General features: G+C 35.1%; 1 protein-coding gene and 1 pseudogene across 3 annotated transcripts in view; both read left to right on the top strand.

The window, feature by feature from the left end:
• Positions 1-26,137, top strand: part of BLTP3B (bridge-like lipid transfer protein family member 3B) — a 116,262-nt gene that overhangs the window by 86,217 nt on the left and 3,908 nt on the right. For 2 of the 3 annotated variants that reach the window (XM_036086034.2, XM_078076460.1), the window contains 4 exons: positions 2,119-2,258; positions 2,947-3,097; positions 6,833-7,086; positions 7,428-7,536. In XM_036086034.2, the coding sequence (XP_035941927.2) occupies positions 2,119-2,258; positions 2,947-3,097; positions 6,833-7,086; positions 7,428-7,536 (654 nt within the window). Of the gene's footprint in view, positions 1-2,118; positions 2,259-2,946; positions 3,098-4,026; positions 6,807-6,832; positions 7,087-7,427; positions 7,537-26,137 lie in introns of those variants that run through there. The other variant, XM_078076461.1, reaches the window with a different exon arrangement.
• Positions 8,741-11,545, top strand: LOC118531808 (T-complex protein 1 subunit zeta pseudogene; annotated as a pseudogene).

Here is a 26,137-nt window from a genome sequence, read left to right as displayed (position 1 = left end):
GACTAGAACAATGCCATATACTAGAGATTCAGGGTATATTTTGGTGTGTTAAAAGAAACTGTATCCCAAAATTTTAAAGAGAGAACAACTTATATATGTTCCAAAAATAAGGTTAACTACTATGAAGGGATATAATATGACTCTAAAAATGAAAAATAAAAGAGATTTTTAAAAAAGGGATTGATAAGATGTTGGTTGAAAAAGGGAAAAAGAAAAATTCAAAAAAAATTAGAAAAAGAAAAAGAAAATTAAAAAAATTAACTTTGAAAGACTAAAGAATCAGGGGAAAAAAAGCCATGAATTCTATGTGCTGTATCCCCTAGTGCTGGAGTTCTGCTGTTCTCATTGATCAGTAAACTTGGTCTTGGCTGGCTGTTCTTACTGATCTTCTGGGGGAGGGGCCTGTTGCCGTGGTTCCCAAATGTCTTTGCCGGAGGTGGAATTGCCCCACCCTTGCCAGGTCCAGGCTAAGTAATCTGCTCGGGTTTGCTCTTGGGAGCTTTTGTTCCCTGCAAGTTTTCCGTACAGCTTTGGAGGACGAGAATCAGGCACAATACTCTTAAGAATGTTAATTATCATGGCACCTGGCTGACTCAGTCCATAGACTACGTAGACCACATGACTGTGGATCTCAGGGTCGTGAGTTCAAGCCCCACGTTGGGTGTAGAGCTTACTTCAGACAAACAAACAAAAATGTGAATAGTATCACGTTGATCCCCATTTTAATCCTGATAACTTCTCCCTGCTATAAGGTTATTAAGTTTAAAAACCTTAACATTACTGACAGTGCTCTGTGTGATATGGCCACAACTTAACTGGTTCTGCTGTTTACCCATGTGTTGGCTATACTTCAGGTGTAATATAGAACATTTTACTCCTTCTCTAAATTCACTCTTCACAGTTTCTTCACTGTGACAAATGTTTATCTACCTCAGGGTCTTTGTACCTGTGCCTAGAATGCTTTTTCACTTTAGTTTATATACTGTTTCATCAAGGAAGCCTTCTTAACCTCTGAGAGGCCCCTGTGAAATGGGAATTGTATTTATATGTATCTTCCCTGGCCCTAAACATTGTTTTCTTTCATTCAGTAGATGATTTATTGAGCACCAACTGTGTTTCCAGGCACTGGGTTAGAAGCTGAATATATAATAGTAAATGCAGTTGACCCTTGAACAACATGGGTTTGAACTGCACAGGTCCACTTATATGTGGATTTTTTTTTTTCTGATAAATTCAGTACAATACTGTAAATGTATTTTTCTTGTGATTTTTTTATGATGTTTTCTTTTCTCTAGCTTTTTTTATTGTATGAATACAGCATATAATACATATAACATGCAAAATATGTTAATTGACTTCAGTCAATAGTAGACTATTAGTAATTAAGTTTTGGGGGAGTCAGAAGTTAATGTGGATTTTTGACTGCATGGGAGGTCAGCACCCCTAGCCTTCACACTGTTCAAGGGTTAACTGTGTAATAATTTAAAAACTGAGGCTGTGTCATGACTTGGGCTTTTTTAATCCACTTTCTCTAGTAATTCATTTTTACGGTATTTTTTTGACGTATTGGTCTGTGATGGGCACAGAATTTTTTAAAGATTGTCTTTGACCACAGAGTTTGAGAAATAATGAAATACAGCACACTGAGAAATTAAGGCAGGTAGGTTAAGAATGGAGGATGATCACATTGGCAGTAGTGGCATTAACTTCATGTAGATATGATAATTAAAAGTTACCACAGGCTACTGACAGGGGATTTGAAGTGGTTAAACTGGGACTATTCAAAGTAGGATAGCCTAGGGAGAGGCAAAAGCTGGCTGACCAGGAACCTGCTACTCCAGCACCGGACCAGCAATGAGGAGGCTGTGGTCAGCATTTTAGATTTTTTTTCATACTAAGTTTAGGGCTTTAGTATCTCTAACATTTTATTGTGGACATTATTTCTTAATATTTGCTAGCTAATTACAATTTAATTTTTCTTTGCTTATTGTCTTTTAAACAAGCCTTTGCTTGAGAAAGAGTGAAGGGATGCCTCATATTGGTTAGATAAATGTTAACATTGTTGGATCATGTGTAAAATTGATTTTAATTTGTTAGTTTATTCCTTTATTACTTCAGGTATTAAAAAGAACGTGACTACAAATTACCAGAGCCTTGCAGAGAGTGCAAATACCAGTGCAAAGCTACAGAATTTTGGTGAAACCTCTCCAGATGCCATCAGTACAAATTCAGAGGGTGTTCAAGAAAATCAAGACCTGGTAATCATTTCAGAGAGATTCTGTGAAGAGAAATGCCAGCCACAAGGCTGTTTTACCTTTATTTCATATTTAATATGGGCACATTTTATGACATTAATATATATGAGTGAATTGCCATAGTAGTGAGTGATTCACTTTGCTCTTGCTGCTCTTGAAATTGCTTCCTTCCCTCCTATTGAATTGTTTTTCTCTGAATTTCACTCTCTAAATCTGTTTTCTCCCACTGAGGAGGGGAACTTCTGTCCTTTTCCATCTTTTATTTTTTGACCTTTATCATAGTTCCACTTAAATATATTTTGAAAACAAGTTTGATGGTTGATGGTAGTCAGTCCTCATGAGGAACTTTCTACAAAAGAAGTATGTTACTGGTTTAAGCCCTTCCCACCCAGTGAATTATTCTTACAGATGACTTAGAAAATATGTTCAGCCTTCAGTGAAAATAATTTCACACAGAAATGTCATATAATTAATCTTTGTGACCTAAAAAAATTCTCTCTTGACTGAATAGGAAGAAAGGAAGCTGAAGTTTGTGACTGTAATGTATAATCATGTTTTGTTGGTCAAAAGTATATTTTTGGTTATAGGTCACAATTGTGTTTTTAGAGGTTATAGTAGTTTCCTGTGTCATTTCTTAAATTTTGTTTTGAATTACTTGGTATGCTAATATTATTTATGCAATCATTATTAGATGTCAGTTGTGGTGTTTAAAATTACTGGTGTTAATGGGGAAATTGACATCCGAGGGGAAGATATGGAAATCTGTCTTCAAGTGGACCAAGTGACACCAGATCAGTTAGGCAATATCAGTCTTCGGCATTACCTTTGTAATCGTCCAATAGGTAAGACTTTAATATGATTTAAACTTGTTTTGTTTTTTATACATATAATTCCTTAGCAGTTCTGTCTTTGGTATAAATAAACTCAAGGAAAATTACATTTGTTTATAATAATGTAAGAGATTTCTTTTAGATTACCTTATTTTCTTTTTTTAATTTTTTAATTTTTTTTTAAGATTTTATTTATTTGCGAGAGAGAGAATGAGAGACAGAGAGCATGAGAGGGAGGAGGGTCAGAGGGAGAAGCAGACTCCCTGTTGAGCAGGGAGCCTGATGTGGGACTCGATCCCGGGACTCCAGGATCATGACCTGAGCCGAAGGCAGTCGCTTAACCAACTGAGCCACCCAGGCGCCCTAGATTACCTTATTTTCATATAGTATTTTGATTGATGTTAGAAATATAATGTGTTGAAGATGTATTCTCTAATTTCTTTTTGTTTTATTTGTTAAGTGCCATCTCTTTTGGTCTTCTCATTCTTTGATATAATAGGTTTAAGAAAACTGAGCTCTTTTCTATATGAAAAGAATGATAAAGTAATCCTAGAATGTCCAACTTAGTTCAATGCTGGAATAAATGTCAATTTTTATATTCCATTATCTTGCTTATAAACAAACATTTCCTGAGTCCAGCATGATACTTGGTGTTTGGAAAAATCATGTATCATGTTCTTATGGTCCTTCGTTCTAAGATGCACACATTCACTTGGACATAGAGGAATATGAACAACAAAACATGCAGTGTATGAAGAGGAAACCACATAAAACCATCCCTTTTTCAAAGTTTATATGGAGTTACCACTCATGGTTTTCAGTCATTTGAAGAAATTTATTTTTTAGAATAGTTCTACTAAGCATTTAAAATGACAATGTTCGATTTTTTAAGTTTTTAAAAAGTCACTGAGCTGTAATATTTTTCTTTGCTATATATACAGAATGCTAAATCTGATACATAACATGTTGAAATACATAGTCCTGCATGATATCAAATAAGTATGCTATCACCTCACATCCTGGGAATTTCAGGTAAATGTGCCATTTGTCTTTAAACCAGCATCATAGAAAAAAATTGTCTCCTGGCTTTTTTCTATGTATAGACCTTGCAGTTTACAATGTATCTGTTAAAAAATTTCAAGAATTTTCTATTAGAAGTATAAATCCCAATGGCATGCAAAATAGAGGAAGCTAAATATATAATTGGAAAGGTTTCATAGTGGACAAAAGAAATTTCAAAACCTAGATCCTGTTCTATTCCCAATCCAAACCGCTCTTCAAATTGTACACTCTTAAGATTATTTCCAGTTGCTTAGTTGTTTTTACTTACTTTTAATGGGTCACTTAGGACCATGTCCTATTACTTTGTTTCATGTTGTTCCTTACTGAAGAAATCATTTTGAAATGCTCAGTATGTGTGGGTTGTATAGTCAGTGCTAGTGCCTTATTTTTCTCAACTGTGTCAGTTGGTTGTTCAAAGATAAACAAAAAATAAGGAAGAAAACAAAGGAAAAGAAAGGAGAAAGGGGAAATGGGATAAAAGGAAAGGGAGAAAAAAATAGTTTAGCTTGGACATTTCAAACAATAAGCCATACGAACAAAGATCGATCTATGATTTATATCTGCTGTCACTCTGACATGACCAATTAAAACTGCAAAGTTGTTTTTGCTTTTGTTTGTTTTTGTTTTTCTATAATGTATGGATTTTGGAGTCCTTTAATAGGAAGACCTTTACATAATAGTTTCATGGCCTAAAAGGTAGAAGAAAGGAAAGAGTTTTGACTAATGAAGATTTTGTTTGATCTCTGCTCCAAATAAATACTCTTTGTTTGAAATTATTTCTGGCTCTCAGCTCCTTAGAGTGAGTAGGTATCTCTCTCTCTCTCTTTCTCTCTCTTTCTCTTTCTCTCTCTCTCTGTATAGATATGTAGATAAATAGGTAAAAGGCAAAACAAAATCACATTTACCAAGTTGTTTCTAATTGCTCTTTTTTTTTTTTTTTTAAGATTTATTTATTTATTTGACAGAGAGAGACACAGCGAGAGAGGGAACACAAGCAGGGGGAGTGGGTAAGGGAGAAGCAGGCTTCCTGCTGAGCAGGGAGCCTGATGTGGGACTCAGTCCCAGGACCCCGGGATCATGACCTGAGCTGAAGGCAGACGCTTAACGACTGAGCCATCCAGGCATCCCTCTAATTGCTCTTATTATCAAATAGACACATTAACTCTTGTTTGTCTTGATATAGGAAAGAACACTAACCATTATCAATTTGTGGCTGTTTTACCTTTTATTTAAAAAAAAATCTGAGTTCTTAATTGTTCAAAAATTCTTTAGAATTTTTTTGAACTCTTCTTGTTTCTAATTTATTTTGAATGTTAATCTGTAGTACTAACATTGATTAAACATCATTCTGTACCTGAAATAAAGTTATAAAAATAACTCTCCGTTATAAGTTGTGTATGGAGATCTATCCTTGGTGCATAAATATGTTTATTTTCTTACATCCCCTTCCTTCACAAATATGTTTACATTTGACTTTTATAAGACTGAAGTATTCACATCCATGCTGAGGGAAAATAAACATCTCCCCATCATGAATTTAATTAATAGGGTCTTCTTAAGACAACCGAGACTGATAAATTCGATACTTCAGTAACTGAAACAGTTTCACTTTTCCAGAACATTTAGTTTGTTTTTAACTCACTGGGTTCTATGAATTGTGAAACTAATCCTGTTTTTCTCTTTGCTGCTAGGAAGTTCATTTTTGGTTCACCTGTGGCACAGAAAAGTAAATAATGTGTTCAGAGTTATTAATCTTACTACCTATCCATTTCTCTTCTATCCCTTTCCATTGCTTACTTATTTTTTATATAAGTATGCTATGACCGTGTTGCCTCCTATTCTTTTTGGAGCTAGGTATTGTAAAGTAAAATAGTTACCATGAGGGTCAGTTCACTTAAGTGGTTGCATTGGGAACTTTTGTTTTTTAAAATCAGATATTGTATGTGTGCTTTATTGAAATTTTAAGATTTGTTTTTGAAATCAGTATTTATCTCTGTAAGCCACCTCAAATTCTTTTTTGGAACAAGGCCAAGGCGTGTGTGTGTGTGTGTGTGTGTGTGTGTATATACATATATATGTGTGTGTATATATATGTGTGTATTATATATATGTGTGTGTGTGTGTATGTATATATCCTTTGCTATAATACCAGTTTTAAAATTGTCTTCTAATAGAGGCATTTTAATGAGGTCTTGTCTATTTACTTTTCTAATTATTTAAGGACCTAATTTTAATGAGGAAGGTGCAAAACTTCAGGCTTTTGTTACTTCTTGAGAAATGGCTTAAGAATCACTTTAAAGGCCATGATTTTTTCTTTATCACAGTTGTCCATTATATTACAGATGTATAGATAGGTATACACTCAGATGGATTGTAAGTATCTTAGGTATGCATCATACCAGATTTATATCATGACGTATGTTTGCATGGTACCAAAGAAATAGAAAATATAGACAAGTCAACATTATTGCAATGGAAAGTCATCTATAAAAATTGAAGTTAAGGTTGTTTATGGTATATTGTAAATGTACTGTAAGTATCCCTTAAAAGTAGATATTAAAACTTTAAGATATTATTTCTTCAACATTGTACAAAGTAACAATAATGTCTTAATGACAAATAATTGAGAGTGACACTTTTGAGTAGTGCTACAAGTTATAATTTTTATGTGTTCTTTTTCTGTAGGTTCAGATCATAAATCTATAATTCATTCCAAATCCACTCCTGAGATTACTCTGAGATTTGAGAGTGGGCCTGGTGCTGTAATTCACTCTTTGCTTGCAGAAAAAAATGGATTTCTGCAATGCCATATAGAAAACTTTAGCACTGAGTTTTTTACATCTTCTCTTACTAATATTCAACATTTTTTGGAAGATGAAACTGTTGCAACAGTGATGCCAATGAAGATACAAGTTTCTAACACAAAAATTAATTTAAAAGTATGTTAATAAGTATTTTTATATTTTCATGTTGTAAATGTTCACTTTGCTTACCTGGACTTTGATTCATGTCTAAGAATATGTCATCTCTATAATATATACTCTATTAGCATTTATTGAAATGAATTTGTGGTCTTTGTGGGGGAATGACGAAGAGATCCTTCTTAGAAATTAGAAAACAAAAATAGAATGGGCAGTTTTTCACTGTATCAACTGAAGCATATAAAGATAAATTTCTAACTCATTAAAAATACTGACTGAAGTAACGTTTGTTAAGGAAATGATTAATTTTATCATTTACTTTAATAACAATATGCTGATGTTGTTTCTCCTTTCTGTAGGATGACAGTCCTCGTAGTAGTACAATATCCCTTGAACCAGCTCCTGTAACTGTTCATATTGATCATCTTGTGGTGGAGAGAAATGATGATGGCTCTTTTCATATCAGAGGTATATATGAAAAACATTGTAATTGAATACCTGCTGAAATTTAAAATTAAATTATTTATATGCTGATTGTTTACTCATACTTCCTGTTTATAAATATATACATATGTGGTAGTAAATGATTGAGGGACACTTCTAATACTTTGCAATAAAATATCATCTATGTATGGATCTCTTACTTCAGAAATAACTCATCCACAGTTGATTTAATACCTGTTCTACAGATGTGTTTTGAATGAAAGTGACAGAGGCTTTTCTGGTCTTACATGGCTCTTGAGCTCACTTGGGTCTCTTACTTGATCTCTTTCTTAACTTTGTTTCCCACTATTCTTTTATATATAGTCAACAAACTTGGTATACTCCTGTAATGGAATTCTTCATGCACTTTTCCATCTCTGTGTTTTTATTTGCCTTGTTATTTCTCATTAGAATTGTATGTTTCCTTTCAAGATTATCTCAAGCTTCTTTTCAATCAACTGTTCTTATAACCTGATGTGACTTCTTATTCTTGGGTACTTATTCTCCATACATTAGTTACTAACAGTATATTGCTGTGTATTTAGTTCTGCTTTAGTATCTTGATTTAAGAATTAGTATCTCCATTCTAACAAGATTTTTAAGGTCTCTAAGGGCTATATCTTACAAGGTGGAGTGGAATAGAGGAAAGAGCTTGACTTGTTAGACTTAGGTAGTCTAGTCTCACTTTGTTAGTAGCTACTTGAGAGTGAAATATCAGGGACTGATCTATGCATCTATTTCATCTATCAGAACCTCATGAAATGACATGTTAAAAGAAGAATAAAGTCATAACAGTACTGCAAAAGAAAAATAAGTACCATCAGTGGGTCAGAAATCCTTAAAAGAGCACAGAGAGCAATCCAAAAAGGCAAAACCAGAAAAGTCTGTAGCCATAAACCCATCTAAGAGAGAACTGTTGCTAAGGTAGGAGCAGTTTGTGGGGAAGTCCTAATCAATGAGTCTACCCTCTGGAGTTTGGGATCAATAGAGCAAACAAAGAAGTCAGACCAACACAGATAAAAATGTCAGCTTCTTTTCTGATAAAAGCTCACATGGAGCAAATAGCTTACTCTAAGAAGATAGGTTTGCTGTATGTCTCTTTCCTCCAAATACTTTAGGTCCCAAAACTGCAGGTCTGACTTGTAGAGAAAGCAGAATAGAATGCATCCTTTTTGCAGGCAAGGCTTATACCAAAGTGAGGAGAGACTGAATCACATACACAGTTCCTTTTTCTAAGCTCATCAATCAGGTAAGTCATACCTTCTCCCCTGTGAATAAGTGAGAAGGGGGGCCAAGAGAGTACAGGAGAATTTTCTGCTCAAAAACAGGAGAAATCTTCCAAACAGAATGCTGAAATTAGAATATGTCCCTGAGGCAGTAGGGTGAACAATGTAGGCACTTCTTTTTGGGACCCTTTCCTATGCTTCTACCAAATAGCAGACTTTAGGGAGGTTTGCATATAGACTACAACATGGAGGGTAGATTTTACAGCTGCCAGGCCCCAGGAGGGGAATGATTGTGTTATACCTAGTTGACAAACTTGGTATCTCTCACCCCAGCAGCACAACCTCTTCCTCCCCAACCCCATCACTGGCTGTCAACTATGGCACATCGAAACAGCATCCATAGTCAAGAAAATGGGTTAAGCATACGTCCAAGAATTGTCATACATTTGATTGATTGTAAACAGGCAGTAGTCATGATTATAAGCAAGAAATATACTCTAGCTAATTGAGTAGAAAAGGAGTTTTATAAAGATTATTGGAATGGAATAGAATTAAGAGACCAGAAATAAACTCTTACATTTATGATTAACTGATTTTTGACAATGGTGCCAAGACAATTCAATGTGGGAAAGAATAGCCTTTCCCACAAACGGTGCTGAAACTACATGATATCCACATGAATGAAGCTAGACCTCTTCCTTATATCATCCACAAAAATGTACTCTTTGTGGATCAGAAATCTTAAAAGAGGTAAAACTATATAAAATCCTTAAAAAAAACCCATAAGAATAAATCTTAATGACCCTGGGTTAGGAAGCCTTCTCAGATGCCACACCAAAAGCATAAATGACAAAAGAAAAATGTAGATGAGTTCTGCATCCAGCTCCCGGCTTGGCGGGGAACCTGCTTCTCCCTCTGACCCTCTCCCCTCTCATGCTGTTTCTCTCTCTCGCTCTCTAATAAATAAATAAGTAAAATCTTTAAAAAAAAAAAGAAAGAAAGAAAAATGTAGATGAATATACTCTCAGGAGCATGAAAAGACAGTCCACAGGATGGAAGAAATATTTGTAAGTCATATATCTGGTAAGGGCCTGGTATCCGGACTGTATAAAGAACTCTTCTAATGCAAAACTGAAAAAGATACGGAGACGGCTTTGGGCACTCCGCATGCCGGGTCTCCTCCTCTTCCTGCGCTGGGTAGCTGTGGCAGCCATGAAGACTCTGAACCCCATGGCCGAGGTGGCCTGAGCCCAGGAGCCCTGGCGGTCAACATCAGCGCGGCCCAGGGCTGCAGGACGTGCTGAGGACCAACCTGGGGCCTAACGGCACCATGAAGATGCTTATTGCTGGTGCTGGAGACATTGAGCTTACTAAGGATGGCAGTGTGCTGCTTCATGAAATGCAGATTCAACACCCAACAGCCTCCTCAGTAGCCAAAGTAGTAACATCCCAGGATGACATAATGGGTGATGGTACCATTTCCATGTCCTAATCATTGGAGAGCATTTCTGGAAGAAGCGGATCTCTACGTTTCTGAAAGTCTTCGTCCCAGAATAACAGCAGAAGAATATGAAGCTGTAAAGAAAAAGGTACTTCAGTTTTTGGAAAAGTCAAAGTAAGCAAAGAAATGGACAGGGAAACACTTAAGAGATGTGGCCAGAACATCTCTACATACTAAAGTGCATGCTGAACTTGTCTTAACAGGCTGTAGTGGGCTCCATTTTGGTCTTTAAAAAACAAGATGAACCTATTGGGACCTCTTCATATTTGAGACCATGGAGGTGAAACATAAATCTGAAACTAATACAAGCTTAATCAAAGGTCTTGTTTTGGACCATGGGGCATGGCATCCTGATATGAAAAAAAAGGTAGAAAATGCATACATCCTCATATGCAAAGTGTCATTAGAATATGAAAAAATAAAAGTGAATTCTGGCTTTTTTTTTTTTTAACAAGTGTGCAGAAGAGAGAAACTTGTAAAAGCTGAAAGAAAATTCATTGAAGATAGAGTTAAAAAAATAACAACTGAAAAAGGAAGTCTGCGTGATTCAGATAAAGGATTTGTTGTTACTAATCAAAAGGGAATTGACCCCTTTTCCTTAGAAGCTATTGCAAAAGAAAGCATAGTAGCTCTGTGTAGAGCTAAAAGGAGAAATATGGAAAGGCTGAGTCTTGCTTGCAGTGAAGTAGCTCTAAATTCTTTTAATGACGTAAATCCTGTTTGTTTGGGACATGCAGGACTTGTCTATGAGTATCCTTTGGAGAAGAGAAATGTAACAATCCTTGCTCTGTCACATTGTTGGTCAAAGGGCCAAATAAGCACACACTCAAACCAAAGATGCAGTAAGAGATGGTTTGAGGGCTGTTAAAAATGCTACTGATGATGACTGTGTAGTTCCAGGTACTGGTGCAGTGAAGTAGCAATGGCAGAAGCTTGATTAAATATAAACTCAGTATAAAGGGCAAGGCCCAACTTGGGAGTTCAAGCATTTGCCGATGCACTGCTCATTATTCCCAAGGTTCTTGTTCAGAATTCTGGTTTTGACCTTCAGGAAACACTAGTTAAAGTTCAAGCAGAACATTCAGAATAAAGTCAGCTTGTGGGTGTGGACTTGAACACAGGTGAGCCAGTGGTAGCAGCTGAAGTAGGCATCTGGGATAACTATTGTGTAAAGAGACAGCTTCTTCACTCCTGCATGGTGACTGCCACCAACATTATCCTGACTGATGAGATCATGCGAGCTGGAATGTCTTCTCTAAAATGTTGAATTGAAGCTTCCCTTGTGTCATCTGAATCATGAAGACCCTACAGAGTGATCCTAAGAAAATACCTGTGGAATTTTGTCCAAGTCTCAAGTGATTTTCTTTTTATCTTCCTTCCTTCTTTCCTTCCTTCCTTCCTTCCTTCCTTTTATTTAATTATTGGAGAGAGAGCACAAGTAAGGAGAGGGTCAGAGGGAGAAGCAGATTCCCTGCTGAGTGGGGAGCCCAATGCAGGGCTTGATGCGAGGCTCGATCCTGGGACTTCAGGATCATGACCTGAGCCAAAGGCAGACGCTTAACCAACTGAGCCACCCAGGCGCCTCTCAAGTGATTTTCAAAAGCATTTTCTTTTCCCATATGAAAAAAAGAGAGAATGCCGACACTCAAATTCTGAAGTTTTGAAATTATAATTAGTATGTTTTATATTGCGCTGCAGTGTACACACATTAAGCAGGCCCTTTTTACCTAATAAACAGGATGTTTTGCTTTAGCTTCAGTGATAAAAAAAGTACCATGTTAGATAAGTATATGTTATCTACATTGTTATTAAATGTTCCTTGAAAAACAAACGAGCAAATGAACAGAAACTGAAAAAGATAAGTAACCTAATTTTAAAATAGGCAAAGATTTGAACAGCTATTTCTCTGATGAATATATAAAAATGGCCGGCCAAAAGCACATGAAAAGATGCTTGACATCATTAGCCATTATAGAAATGTAAATCAAAACCACAATGAGATAACACTTCAAACCCACTAAGATGACTAATCAAAAAGACAGATGATAACAAGTGGTGGGAGGATGTGCAGAAATTGGAACCCTCCTACATTGCTGGGCTTGTAAAATGGTGTGGGTGCTTGGGAAATAATTTGGCAGTAACTCAGAAAGTTTTAAACCGTTACTTACGACCCAGCAATTCCACTCAAGTAAAAACAGAGGTCCACTCAAAAACTTGTACACGAATATTGATGTTGACAAGAACAGTATTCATAATAGCCTAGAAGTGGAAACAACCCAAATATTATGCTATGAATGGACAAGGAAAATGTGATATATCCATACAATGGATTATTATTCAGCAATAAAAAAAATGAAGTACTAATACATGTTATAATATGGAAGCTTTGAAAACATTTTGCTAAATGAAGGAAGCCAGTCAGGAAAGATCACGTATTATATGATTCCATTTACATGAAATGCCCAGAAGCGGCAAATCTGTAAAGACAGAAAGTAGTGGTTGCCTAGGGCTGGTGGGTGGGATGAAAGGAATGGGGAGAGACTGCTAATAGGTACAGTGGATTTTGAGGGTGATGAAAATGTTTGAGTGCCTGGGTGGCTCAGTTGGGTAAGCGTCTACCTTCGGCTCAGGTCAGGATCCCAGAGCCTGGGATCGATCCCCCTTGTCGGGATCCCTGCTCAGCGGGGAGTCTGCTTCTCCTCCTACCCCTCACCCTGCTTCTTCACTCTCTTTTCTGTCTCTCAAATAAATAAATAAATCTTAAAAAAGTTCTAAAAGTGATCATGGTGATGGTGGTACCATTGGTGAGCATACTAAAAACCTATGGGTCACGCACTCTAAATGGATAAATGGGACATGTGAATTATTTTTTTATGTGAAGTATTTTTTAACAAAGCTCTTAAATATATTTTAGAATCATGAGAGATCTGGGGAACCAAGCTCACGGTTTACCTTCCAGATCCATGCCCCCAAACCACAGTACAGTGTTACCTGGTGTGATGGGAAACATTGCTGCCTGACACTGGACACTTGATTTTACATTTTGCACTATTGTCACTATTGTTGAATAAATCCAGCTTTACTGCATCTGCTGCAGCCATCAGTGTTTGAGCTTTTTTATTTAGGAACTTGACCTTGCTTCTACTGTCACTGCTGTCCCCAGAAAGAGAAAGTTCTCTTCCTTTCCTTCTGTAGTATCTGAGGGAAATCTAGGGTGAGTACAATTTGATTGGCAATAGCTGGGTCACATGCATGAAAAGGAATCTGGAAATTTTGGTAGATTTTCAAACATTTATTGAAGGAAGGAGATTTTACTCTCAAAAAAACTCAAAAAGTATGAAATTCTTCAAATACAGAAAGGGATTCTGATGTTGGATGGGTGAAATAAATGACAAAATGCCTACTTCAAAAATCAGTAAGAGACAAAAAACAAATGAGTAATACAGTTGATGCTAAGGAAAAGTGGAGACTTTTACAGATACATGATAGGATTTTGAGTTCATAAAATAAGAACAAGCCTTATGGAAAATAACCAGTTAAAAACCTTTGAGAATTAAGTCTTGTCTTTGAAATAGAAAACAATAGCTTACCTAAAACCCACCAGCTCTATCTTTAAGAGATAACCAGAGTTGGACCTTTTCCCACCATCTGTAACACTAGCACTTTCAAATCTGCTTGAATTATTATAATTAATTCCTAAGTTGTGTGTCTTCTGCCTTTGTTTCCCTACACTATTGTTGACCCAGCAACCAGAGTGCCATTTTTAAAATGTAATTTATATCAAATAACTTCTCAGCTAACGACCCTCCACTGGCTTCCTTTCTCAAGCCAATTAAAATTACCGAGATCCTTCCAGGGGCTTAAAAAGTCTGGCATGATCTTGTTTGCTTTTTTCTGTCCTTACTTCCTGCTATTCTCCCTCTTTGCACCATTCACTCCTGTCACTCTGGCCTCCTGTCAGAGACGTACTCCTATCTCAGGGTGTTTTTACTTCCTACTACTTTTGCCTGGAATTCTCTTCTCTCAGATATCCCCATGCCCCACTTCATTACTTTCTGCAAATCTCTGGTCAAATCTCACCTTATAGAGATTTTCATGCATCCATCCTTCTCCCATCAACAGCTCCTTTTCTCCCTAACCCTGCTTTATTGTTCTCAGTGAATGCTTAGAATCTTTTGATATACTATATTCTTTCTTATTTATTGAGTAGAATGTAAGTTACATGAAAGCAGGAATTCATTTGGTACATTGCTATCCCTATCTGCTAAAATACTCTCTTACCTAGTAGATCTTCAAAAAATATACTTGTTCAATGACTGGGTGAATAAAGACAGCTTAAAAACAATGGACATAGCTAAAGGTTGAATAGGTTGTCTAGAACAACAATGTCCAGTATAACTTCATGCTTATGGAAATGTTCTGTAATCTGTAATGAAGTGGCTGTTGAGCACTTGAAATGTGGCTAGTACCACTAAGGAACTAGATTTGAATTTTATTTAATATTTAATTAATTTGAATCTTAATAGCCACATGTTGATAAATGGCTGCTGTTTGGATAGCACAGATATAGAAGACTGAACAAAGTATATTCTAAAAAGGCGGGGCAGGGGGTAAAAACAAGTTTAAAAAGTATAGTGAAAACATTGAGATAACCATTAAGAAAGACAAACAATAGGGAAAGAATAAAAGGAAAAATAGGCAAAGGAGCTCCAAGGTCTGTAGTTCTAGCAAAACACAGTTCAGTGTGCAGGGGGTATCTTAGGCCATGGGAACAGGGAAAGAAGTCTAGGGGAAAGGAATCTATAAAGATGCTGAGGTGCATGGATTGGGTGGGAGAGCATTTAGTAGGAGAAACACATCTCTCTTCTTTTTAAGATTTATTTATTTATTTGTCAGAGAGAGAGAGTACAAGCACAGAGGGAACAGCAGGCAGAGGGAGAAGCAGGCTCCCTGCTGAGCAAGGAGCCCTTGCAGGACTTGATCCCAGGACCCTGGAACCATGACCTGAGCCGAAGGCAGACACTTAACCAACTAAGCCACTCAGGCATCCTGAAACATATCTTTTTTTGACCTGTGGTGTTCAGGAGGCCACACACACACACATGAAGGATAGAGCCCGAAATTCTAACATGTATCTAAAGAGTTCCAGAAAGAGAGAACAGGATAAAAAGAAATAGAAAACATCATCAAAGAAGTAATGAAATGTCCCAAATTTGAAGGAAGAAATAGGCCTTCAAACTGATAGAGCCAACTAAGTGTAGAGCAGAGTGAGTGAAAAACAACTCTTACTTAGACATATTCGTGACATTTCATAATACTGAGGATAAAGAGAAAAGTCTTAAAATCTAGAGAGAAGAAGAAAAAGGATGAAAATCAGATTTATTTGCATCAGACTCTACATTGGCAACATTGGATGCTAAAAGACAGTTAAGTAATATCTTCAAAGTTCTATGGGAAAATAATTTGAACCTTTTATTTTAAAGGCAAAAGTAAGGACAATTTTTGTTTAATGGGAAGAATTGCTTAGTTAAAATGAAAAATTAATAAGGAACAGCAATAAGTAAAGAAAATGGTAAAACTTGGAGTTAAGTCTAAATATTTGTTCATGTATAAGGAAAATTGGTTTTATTGTGTAACTAAAATTCTAAATGACCTCTATGAGAGGTTGCAGTGGGGGAAAAGGAAGGGAAGAGGGAAATAAAATTGTGCTTTTTTGTCTTTTTTTTTTTTTTAAGTTTTTGTCCTTTTGAGGGGAAATTACACTAGACTTTGATAGAACCATGTGTATTTAAATAATATGTGCTGATATTGTATATATAACCTTAGATGACCAAAGATAATGAATAATCTTTAAACTGTTAGGACTGGGGAAAAACTTGGATGAAAATATCCAGTTAATCTAACAAAAGGCACAGGGTGCCTGGGCGCCTCAATCAGTTGAGCATCTGCCTTCAGCTCAGCTCATGATCCCAGGGTCCTGGGATAGAGCCCCATGTTGAGCTCCCTGCTCAGAGGGGGTCTGCCTTCCCTCTCCCTCTGCCCCTCCCCCTGCTTGTGCTCTCTCTCTCACTCACTCTCTTTCTCAAATAAATAAATCTTAAAAAAATATCTAACAAAATGCAGAAAGTTAAAAATGGAATAAAAAGGAAGTATGGTAAGTAGAAAACATTAAATTAGAATACAGCAATGAAGTCATTGTAGTAAATATGAATGGTTTAAATTCCTTTGTTAAAAGACAGAGGCACTAAGATAGTGTTGGGGAAAAAATTACAGGTATGTGCAGCAAGAAGGTAGTCCTTCTAAATAAAATGACAAAAACACTGAAAATAGGTGATGGGAGAAAATATATACCAAAGGATAAGAAAAAGGAAATGAGTATTAGATAACATTAAATTTAAAACTAAAAGTAGAGAATGAGAGAGGTGTTTTTTTAGAGTTTACTTTTTAGAGAATTTTTAGGTTTATAGCAAAACTGAGCAGAAGGTATAGAGATTTCCCATATACCTGCTGCCCCCACAGATACAGAGCCTCCCACCTGAGTTACTTGTATTACAATTGATGAACCTACATTGACACATCATTATCACTCAAAGTCCATAGTTTACATTAGAGTCATTCTTGGTGTTACACATTCTGTCTGTAAGTTTGGACAAACATATAATGATATATATCCACCATTCTAGTAACATACAGAGTAGTTTCACTGCCCGAAAAATCCTCTGTACTCTACCTGTTTATCCTCCCTCCCCACCCCAACCCCAGTGTTATTACTGTCTCTGTAGTTTTTACCTTTTCCAAAATGTCATATAGTTGGAATCATATGGTATGTAGCCTTCCTAAATTGGCATTTTCCATTTACTAATATACATTAAAGATTCCTCCATTTTGTTTTTTCAAGGCTTCATAGCTGATTCCTTTTTAGAGCTGAGTAATATTCCACTGTATATTTATCCATTTATTTATTTATCACAGTTTATTTATCCATTCACCTGTGGAGGAACATTGTGGTTTCTTCCAGTTTGGGGTAGTTGTAAATAAAACTACTATACACATCCATGTGCAGGTTTTTGTGTGGACATGTTTCAACTCCTTTGTGTAAATACCAAGGAACGTGATTGCTGGGTCTTATGGTAAGACTATGTTTAGTATTGTAAGAAAGTGGCTGTACCATTTCATATTCTCACCAGTAGTGAATGAGAGTTCTTGTTGCTCCACATCCTCTCTAGCATTTGTTGTCTGTTCTGGATTTTGGCCATTCTAAATCGTTGTTTAGTGGTAAGTTGTTTTAATTTGTATTTCCCTGGTGACATGTGATGTGGAGCATCTTTTCATATGCTTATTTACCATCCGTATATCTTCTTTGGTGAAGTGCCTGTTAAAGGTGTTGGCCCCAAAGAAAGATTTCATATTGATAAAAGACCTCCCCAAACACATGCCAGTCATAAACTTTGATCCATCTAACAGCACAATTGAAAAATATAAAGCAAACCTATTTGGAATCATTTCTTATTAAGATACTATAATCATATTGAGAAAATTTAACATGCTTCAGAGTACATTGAAAAATATTTTAAAAATAAGTACATAAAAGTCAATTATGGAGCATTTGAATAACATGTTTAATGGCTTTAATTTTATGTATATATGTATATATACATGTATATGTCTATATATCTGTATGAGTATGTATTTGGGTTCAAAAAACAGGAAATTTTAAATACCTATGAAATTGAATCTCAAGGAAATATCAACAAATTCTAAGCCATACAGTTCATGCAGACCATTTCTCTCCTTTCAGTGAAATAAGGTTTGTCATTAACACAAAAGAGTAGCAGAAAATAAATATTTATGCTTGATAAATTTTAAGACATCCTTGAAGTAGTTCTTGGGGAATTTTTGGCAATGGAGTGAGATTAGATTATTTCTAAGACTTCTCCACTCTAAAATTCTATCACTCAAGATTGATTCTTGGTATTTCTCACATCCCTAAATGCAGAACCTAGCTTACCAAATAATTAGTGTTTGCTAACGAAAGCAAAAACAATATTGTTGTAAATAAGAGGTTTGTAATATCTGAAAAAATCCACTTGCATACACATATCGGAGAAATAGAATTAAATACCAATTTGATGAGTAAAAACAATAATTTAAAGATCTAGGTGCTTTATATGACTCTTGATCTCGGGGTTGTGAGTTCAAGTCCCATGTTGGGTGTAGAGTTCACTTAAAAAAATTTTTTTTTCAATTAAACAAAAAAAATCAAGGTGCTTTGAAATTTCTCCGCTTTGAGTGTTTTCCCCTTCATTTCTTATCTATATTTTACAGTTAGTCCAGTACATATTTTGCCAATTGTGAACTGTATTTTAATGCAGTAGTTAAAAGCAAAAACAAATCACTGGTCAGGCAAAGATATATTTGCATGAAGATCATTTCAGTATGGGAATTCTGTTTGCACTTGTCTTTAAAGTTGTATGAGTTTCCAAAATAATTCACATCTAAATTATTAGTCTATTCTAATGAAGAAGGCAAGATAATAACTTTACTTTTTCATTATGTCATGTCTCACATATTATATTTATGCACGTCATTTCTTACAATTTTGAAAACTAGAAGCCGATCCTTATTAAATGTATTACATTTTAAGAATTTTTTTTCTTGTGTCTTTAAAATGACACTTATTTGGGTCTTTTCAGCAAAGCAGTTTAGGTAGTGATGACATGTTAGAAGAAAAGGCATATCCTGGATTTTTAAAAATCTAAACTCAAAGTATCAGAACTCAGGCATCAAAATATCAAAACTCAGAGTACTATATGAATTTAAGCACCAGCTGTCATACATGTAAATTATTGTAGATATACCTTTCAGCAGCTTATTAGGATGATGGGAAAGTATGTTGTGTTATTCAGGATATTAGTATTGTACAAAATGCAAGATAATTTGTTTTAAAGTTGTTTTCCATTGGCACTGGAAAAAGCATATTTTAAGCCTAAACAGGTATGCTTTGTTTTATATAGTGTCTCATATTTTATTTTAATGTGTTCCTAAAAGCAGTGTCATGAAGCAGATTGTTAATATTTGATGACTGGTGTTATTTTTCTTATGATGTGGAAATTAATTGCATTAGAGTCTTCAGTGTATGAAGTATATAATGTAACACATAGCCTAGTGTATCACCCATATAGCTAGTATGATAATGTATTATAAATATGACTTAAACTAATACATCAGACATGATAAACCACTATTAACAATTTTATGTGCTGCTTTGAATGTACAAGGGCATTGGGGGAATGATTTGAATGGCCTTTCTCAAACAGCTCTTTAAGAAATGGTAAGCTATGGGGCGCCTGGGTGGCTCAGTCGTTAGGTATCTGCCTTCGGCTCAGGTCATGATCCCGGCTCCTGGGATCGAGCCCCATATGGGGCTCCCTGCTCAGTGGAAAGCCTGTTTCTCCGTCTCCCACTCCCCCTGCTTGTGTTCCCTCTCTCGCTGTCTCTCTCTGTCAAATAAATAAAATAAAACAAAACAAAACAAAAACTTGCATTCCTATAAAAAAAAAAAAAAGAAAGAAAAAGAAATGGTAAGCTATGCTGGTTTTTTTCCTCCCTTGAAGCAGATTTATTTAGCAAGGAGGAGAATTGAAAATAATGTTATTGGTAACTATTTCAAAATCAGTTGTAGGTGTTTGTTGCTGTGATAATGTAATGGCGGCTTACCTAGTATTTTTCTTCATTTCTTTTAGTTTATTCTAAGGTATACTAGCAGCTGCTCTAATGTGATTAAATAAGGTCCATCATAAACGCATAAGTACTTTCATGCCTTTTTTGCTGCTTATCATAATACTTCACACTTTCTTGGGACGTTCTTAAATACAATTACCAGTTTTTAAATAACCACTTTAAATTAGAGAAACTTTGAATAATTTTTCAGAAAATTACAATAGTAAACTACAGTTTATTTCTTGCTCCAGTGAAATATGGCTAATTAGGTAGATATTAATAAGACTACTAATGAGAGAAAAAGCAAATGTTTGTTGGTGAGTGTATATATGTATATGGTGTATGTATATATACCATGCCATGTATTGTTAATTACTTTTAATAGTAGTATACTGGCTCACAACATTTTTCCAACCCATTACAGGTGGGGCCTGGCATACTCCCACCTGGAGCAATGGCTATTATGGCATTGATTCTCAACCAAAAGGATTGTGAGGAAGGGACTATTAGATTATATCAGAATGCTGTGGGGGAGGGGCAGTGTATGTTTAAAGGTCTGTAATAAGCAACTCTGCCATTCACACTCCTAGAATCATTGCTGTAATGGTTCCTAACTGGGAAGGTGGGAAGATTTTTTTGATTATGAAACCTAGTGAATAGTGTAAAACCTAAACTCTGAAGAGTCTGTATGACCAGAGAAGAAAAATGAACAGAAATCTTTTATTGGAATAAACAAATAACTAGTAAAGTCTATATTTAAAGTCAAATATTTATCAATACCTACTGTGGTATTATTAACGATTAATATTTGAATATTCTTACCAGACCCTTTGAGATAAGGCAAGTGTTCTTATCACCTCCATTTTGCAAATGAAGAAATTTAAGTTTAGACAGGTCAAGTGACTTCTTCAAGTTGAAAGAGCCTGTGCTAGGGAAAAAGTAGGTTACTGTAAGATGCTGCATATTTCATCTGTGGCATAGATTTGTTCATCAAAATTTGTCCTAAAAACTTGAAAGAAGCTCTTTTAAAGCGAATAAAAAGAAATACGCCTTTCTACTATAATAGACTCCAGTCACCCCCTTCATTCACAGGTTCTCTCTTCCCATCTCTTTCCAGTCCTTCTCATCTTTACATTCTTCCTCCTTCCTTTCTTCCCATTTCCTTCCTTTTTTCCCATTTCCTTCCTTTCTTCCCATTTCCTTCCTTTTTTCTCTTCCTTTTCTCTTCCTACCTCCCCCTCTCTACTTACCGTCCCTCTTTATCTCCCCTTACCCCATACATCCCTCTTCCTTTCTTCCCATCCTTCCTCCCCTACCTCTTCCACTCTCTCTCCCCCCTCCTTCTCTACCTCATTCCTTCTTTCCCTTTCCCCATATGTCTTCTTCTTCCCTTCTGTCCTTCTCCTTCCCATTTTTCTCATTCCATCGCCCAGTGATTGAAATAAATGGGTTTCAGAATGATTTTGTGATTTTTCATTATTTTTAGTATCCCATAGGATGTAGTAGGATGTAAGCTAAATAGAATTGAGTCCTGGGTCGTCTGTTATCCTAACTATAGTCAATGTAACTCAGCTCTTATTTTTAGTTTATATTAACGTTCTGGGTAATATTTCATTTAAAAGGAGTTTTGTTCCTTTAAAAGTTTGAGAATGAAAGTATGTTATAAAATTACTAAATTATTAGTTTTTTATGGTTGAAAGACTGGACAACTTGGCTTTCCCATGGCTTAGTGTTTTAGGTTTCTCTTACAGTCAATACCAAGCTGAATGGTATGCTAGTCAGAGCCAGTACAACAGTTTTTGTAGTTTTTTTTCTACTTATACTATTAAAAACATAATTGATGCAAGACAATATTATAAAAAATCGTTTCTGATTTGAGACCACTGTAAAATGAAGCCAAGAACAGACCAAAACACAACTTGATGGCACTTAACCATGTAGATAGAACTATTCCAATTTATATGTATATAGAATAGGGGTAAAATTGAGAGAATCATAAGGGAGGGTAATTTGGCAATGTGAACAAAAGCTTTAAAAAATGTTTCTGTTCTTTGACTTTAACTATCCACTTCTTGGAGTCTTTTTAAGGGGAAAATTATTGCTCTCTAGTCCACTCAATATAATTTGATTTGGCAAACTGCCGTTCTCTCATTTCATGTTATTTTGGTGGACCTGACAATCATGTGACCCTATCAAAAGAGTGGGAATAGGACACAGCTTGACAAGTCAAAAGACTTCAGCCTTTGGGACATGGTGAGGGGTACATGAGTTGACTGTGACCCAAGTGTTGAGTCTTTTTTGTGAATTGATAAGGACACTGAGAGAGAACGGGTCACAGGCTGTAGAACTTATTTATTTGAGGTCACCAGTAGCCACCTTTGCCATCATATAACTGGTCCAACACAAAGGAAAAGAAAAGTGGACTTGAGAAATAGAGAGTCAGGTTCCTAAAATGACAGTCCTGAAGACATCTTATGAATCCCAGTATCCAGCCATGACTGAAGCACCATCACTTGGACTCCCTGTTAGAGTCAAATATTTTTCCTTTTTTATTTAAAACATTATTTTATTTTATTTTATTTTTTTTAACAAAGCATAGTTGACACATAATATTACGTTAGTTTTAGGTACATTTTCTTTTTTAAAAGCAATTTTTGAGTTGGGCTTCTGTTCCCTTGCAACCTAAAGTGCTCTATGTGTAATCCAAAAAGTAAGAAAATATGTCGATGTGTGAAGATATTCCATGCCTTGTTTTTTATAATTATTTTTTAATAAAAGCATTTTTGAGATATAATTCACATACCATACCATTCACCCAATTAAAATATATAACTCAGTGGTATTTAGTATGCTCACAAATGGTGCAATCATCACCACAGTTTTAGAACATTTTCTTCACTCTAAAAAACTCCCATCCCTACCAGCAGTCTCTCCCCAATCCTTCTCCAACCCTAGGCAACCATTAATTTACTTTTTATCTCTGTAGATTTGCCTATCCTGGACATTTCATATAAGTGAAATCATACAGTATTACTGTCTTTTGACTTCTTTCACTTGATATTATCAAAGTTCATTAGTGTTGTTGCATATATTATTACTTCATTCCTTTGTATGGCCAAATAATATATTTATTATATGGGGCATACTACATTTTGTTTATCCATCCATTACTTGATGTACATTTGGGTTGTTTCTACTTTTTGGCGATTATGAATTATACTACTGTAAATGTTTGTATAAGTTTTTGTTTCTCTTGGGTATATATCTGAGAATAGAATTATTGGGACATATGGTAACTATTTTTAATCATTTGAGGAACTGCCAGACTGTTTTCCAAAGTGGCTGCACCATCCTACATATTTTCCACTAGCAGTGTTTGAGGGTTCCAACTTCACTTGTTTGCCAACACTCATTATTATATGACTTTTCGATTATAGGCATCTTGTGGGTATGAAATGGTTTATCGTTATAGTTTTGGGTTTATTTATTTCATCATGATAAGTATATTCTTTAATACCCATCACCTATTTCACCTATCCCCCCACCAACCTCTCTGCTGGTAACCATCAGTTTGTTCCTCTAGTTGAGAGTCTGTTTCTTGGTTTGTCTGTCTCTCTTTTTTTCTTTGCTCATTTGTTTTGTTTCTTAAATTCCACATGTGTGAGATCGTATGGTATTTGTGTTTCTCTGACTGGCTTATTTTGCTTCACATTATACTGTCTGGCTCTATCCATGTTGTTGCAAATGGCAAGATTTCATTCTTTTTTATGGCTGATAATATTCCATTCTATATACCACATCTTCTTTATCCATTTGTCTATCCATGGACGCTTGGGCTGCTTTCATAGTTTGACTATTGTAAATAATGTTTCAATAAACATAGAAGTGCATGTATCCCTTTGAATTAGTGTTTTTGTATTTTGGGGGGTAAATACCCAGTACTGTGATTACTAGGTCAAAGGGTAGTTCTATTTTTAACTTTTTGAGAAACTTCCATACTGTTTTCCACATTGGCTGCACCAGTTTGCATTCCCATCAACAGTGTACAACTGTTTCTTTTTCTCCACATCCTCCTCAACATTTAACTGTTTCTTATGTGTTTGATTTTAGCCATTCTGACAGGTATGAGGTGTGATACCTCATTGTAGTTTTGATTTGCATTTCCCTGATAATGATGAGTGATGTTGAGCATCTTTTCATGTGTCTGTTGGCCATTTGGATGTCTTATTTGGAGAAATGTCTGTTCATGTTTTCTGCCATTTTTTAATTGGATTATTTGGATTTGGGGTGTTGAGTTGTATCAGTTCTTTATATATTTTGGATACCAACCCTTTACTGGGTATTTGTAAATATCTTCTCCCAGGGGTGCCTGGATGGCACAGTTCGTTAAGTGTCTGACTTTTGGTTTCAACTCAGGTCGTGATCTCAGGGTGGTGAGATCAAGCCCCACGTCTGGCTCCAAGCTCAGCGCAGAGTTTGCTTGAGATTCTCCCTCTCCTTCTGCCCCTCCCATTTATGCTCTCTCTGTCTCTCTCTCAAACAAACAAACAGATAAATAAATAAAAATATCTTCTCCCATTCCATAGGATGCCTTTTAGTTTTGTTGATTGTTTCCTTTGCTGTGCAGAAACATTTTATTTTGATGTAGTCCCAATAGTTTATTTTTGCTTTTGTTTCCCTTGCCTCAGAAGACCTATCTAGAAAAATGTTGCTATGGCTGATTTCAGAGAGACTACTGAAAACTTATAGTTTTCTGAGCATAAGTTTTATACTTTTTTTGTTAAATTTGTTTCTAAGTATTTTATTCTTTTTGATGACATTTTAAATAAATTGTTTTCTTAATTTCAGTTTTGTTAATTATAAGTGTTGAGAATAACAATTGATTTTTGTATATTGACCTTGTATCCTGCAACCTTGCTGAAATCATTTGTTAGTTCTAAGAGTTTTTTAGTGGATTCTTTAGGGTTGTTTTTTTTTTTCTATATACAAGATCATGTCATCTGTGAATAGAGATAGTTTCATTTTATCCTTTCTAACTTGGATTCCTTTTACTTTGTTTGCCTAACTGCATTGGCTAGAACCTCTAGGACAGTGTTGAGTAAAAATGGTGAGAACAAATATCTTTGTCTTATTCCCTGATTTTAGTGGGAAAACGTCCAGTTTCTTACCATTAACTATGGTATTAACTGTGAGTTTTTTGTAGATGCCCTTTATCAAATTGAGGAAGTTTCCTTTTGTTCCTAGTCTGCAGAGTGTTTTTATCATGGGAAAGTGTTGCTTTTATCAAAAGTTTTTTCTGCATCTATTGAAATGATCATGTGGCTTTTGTTTTATTGTATTGATGTGATTTATTACATTAATTGACTTTTGGATATTAAATCACTCTTGCATTCCTGGGATAAATTGCACTTGGGCATGGTGTATAATTATTTATATATATTGCTGTGTTCAGTTTGCTAATATTTTGTTGAGGATTTTATGTTCATATTTATAAGCATATTGATTTTACTTTTCTTGTGGTTTCTTTGTCTGGCTTCATATAATGAATTCAGAAATGCTCCTCCTCAATTTTTAGAAAAGTTTGTAAAGATTTATAATTAATATATTTAAATAATATATTTAAATATTTGATATAATTCACCATTGAAGCCATCTGAGCGTGGACTTTTTGTTTGTGGTTAGTTTTTTTGTTTTTTTTTTTAATTTTTATTTATTTTTAATTTTTTAATTTTTAATTTTTTATTTTATTTGTGGTTAGTTTTTTTGATTCTTGATTCAACCTCTTTACCTGCTATATGTGTATTTGCATTGTCCATTTCTTCTTGAGTCCATTTTGGTAGTTTGTATTTTGGATAATTATTCTGCTTCATTTAAGTTATCTAATTTATTTTTTTTCATAGTATTTCATAGTATTCCTTTTAATCATTTTTATTTCTGTAAGATTGATAGTAATGTCACCTTTTTAATTTCTGATTCTAGTAACTTCCTTTTTGTCAATTTAAACTTTTGTTGATTTTGTTTATCTTTTCAATGAACAAGTTTTTGGTTTTATTGACTTTATTGTTTTTCTATTTAATAATAATATCTTCATACTAATAGAGATCTATATATTTTTTAAATTAATTTTTCACAATAGAAC

The sequence above is a fragment of the Halichoerus grypus genome, chromosome 6 (assembly GCF_964656455.1).
Source record: "Halichoerus grypus chromosome 6, mHalGry1.hap1.1, whole genome shotgun sequence".
Lineage (NCBI taxonomy): Eukaryota > Metazoa > Chordata > Mammalia > Carnivora > Phocidae > Halichoerus > Halichoerus grypus.
This window is presented reverse-complemented; position numbering and strand designations above follow the sequence as displayed.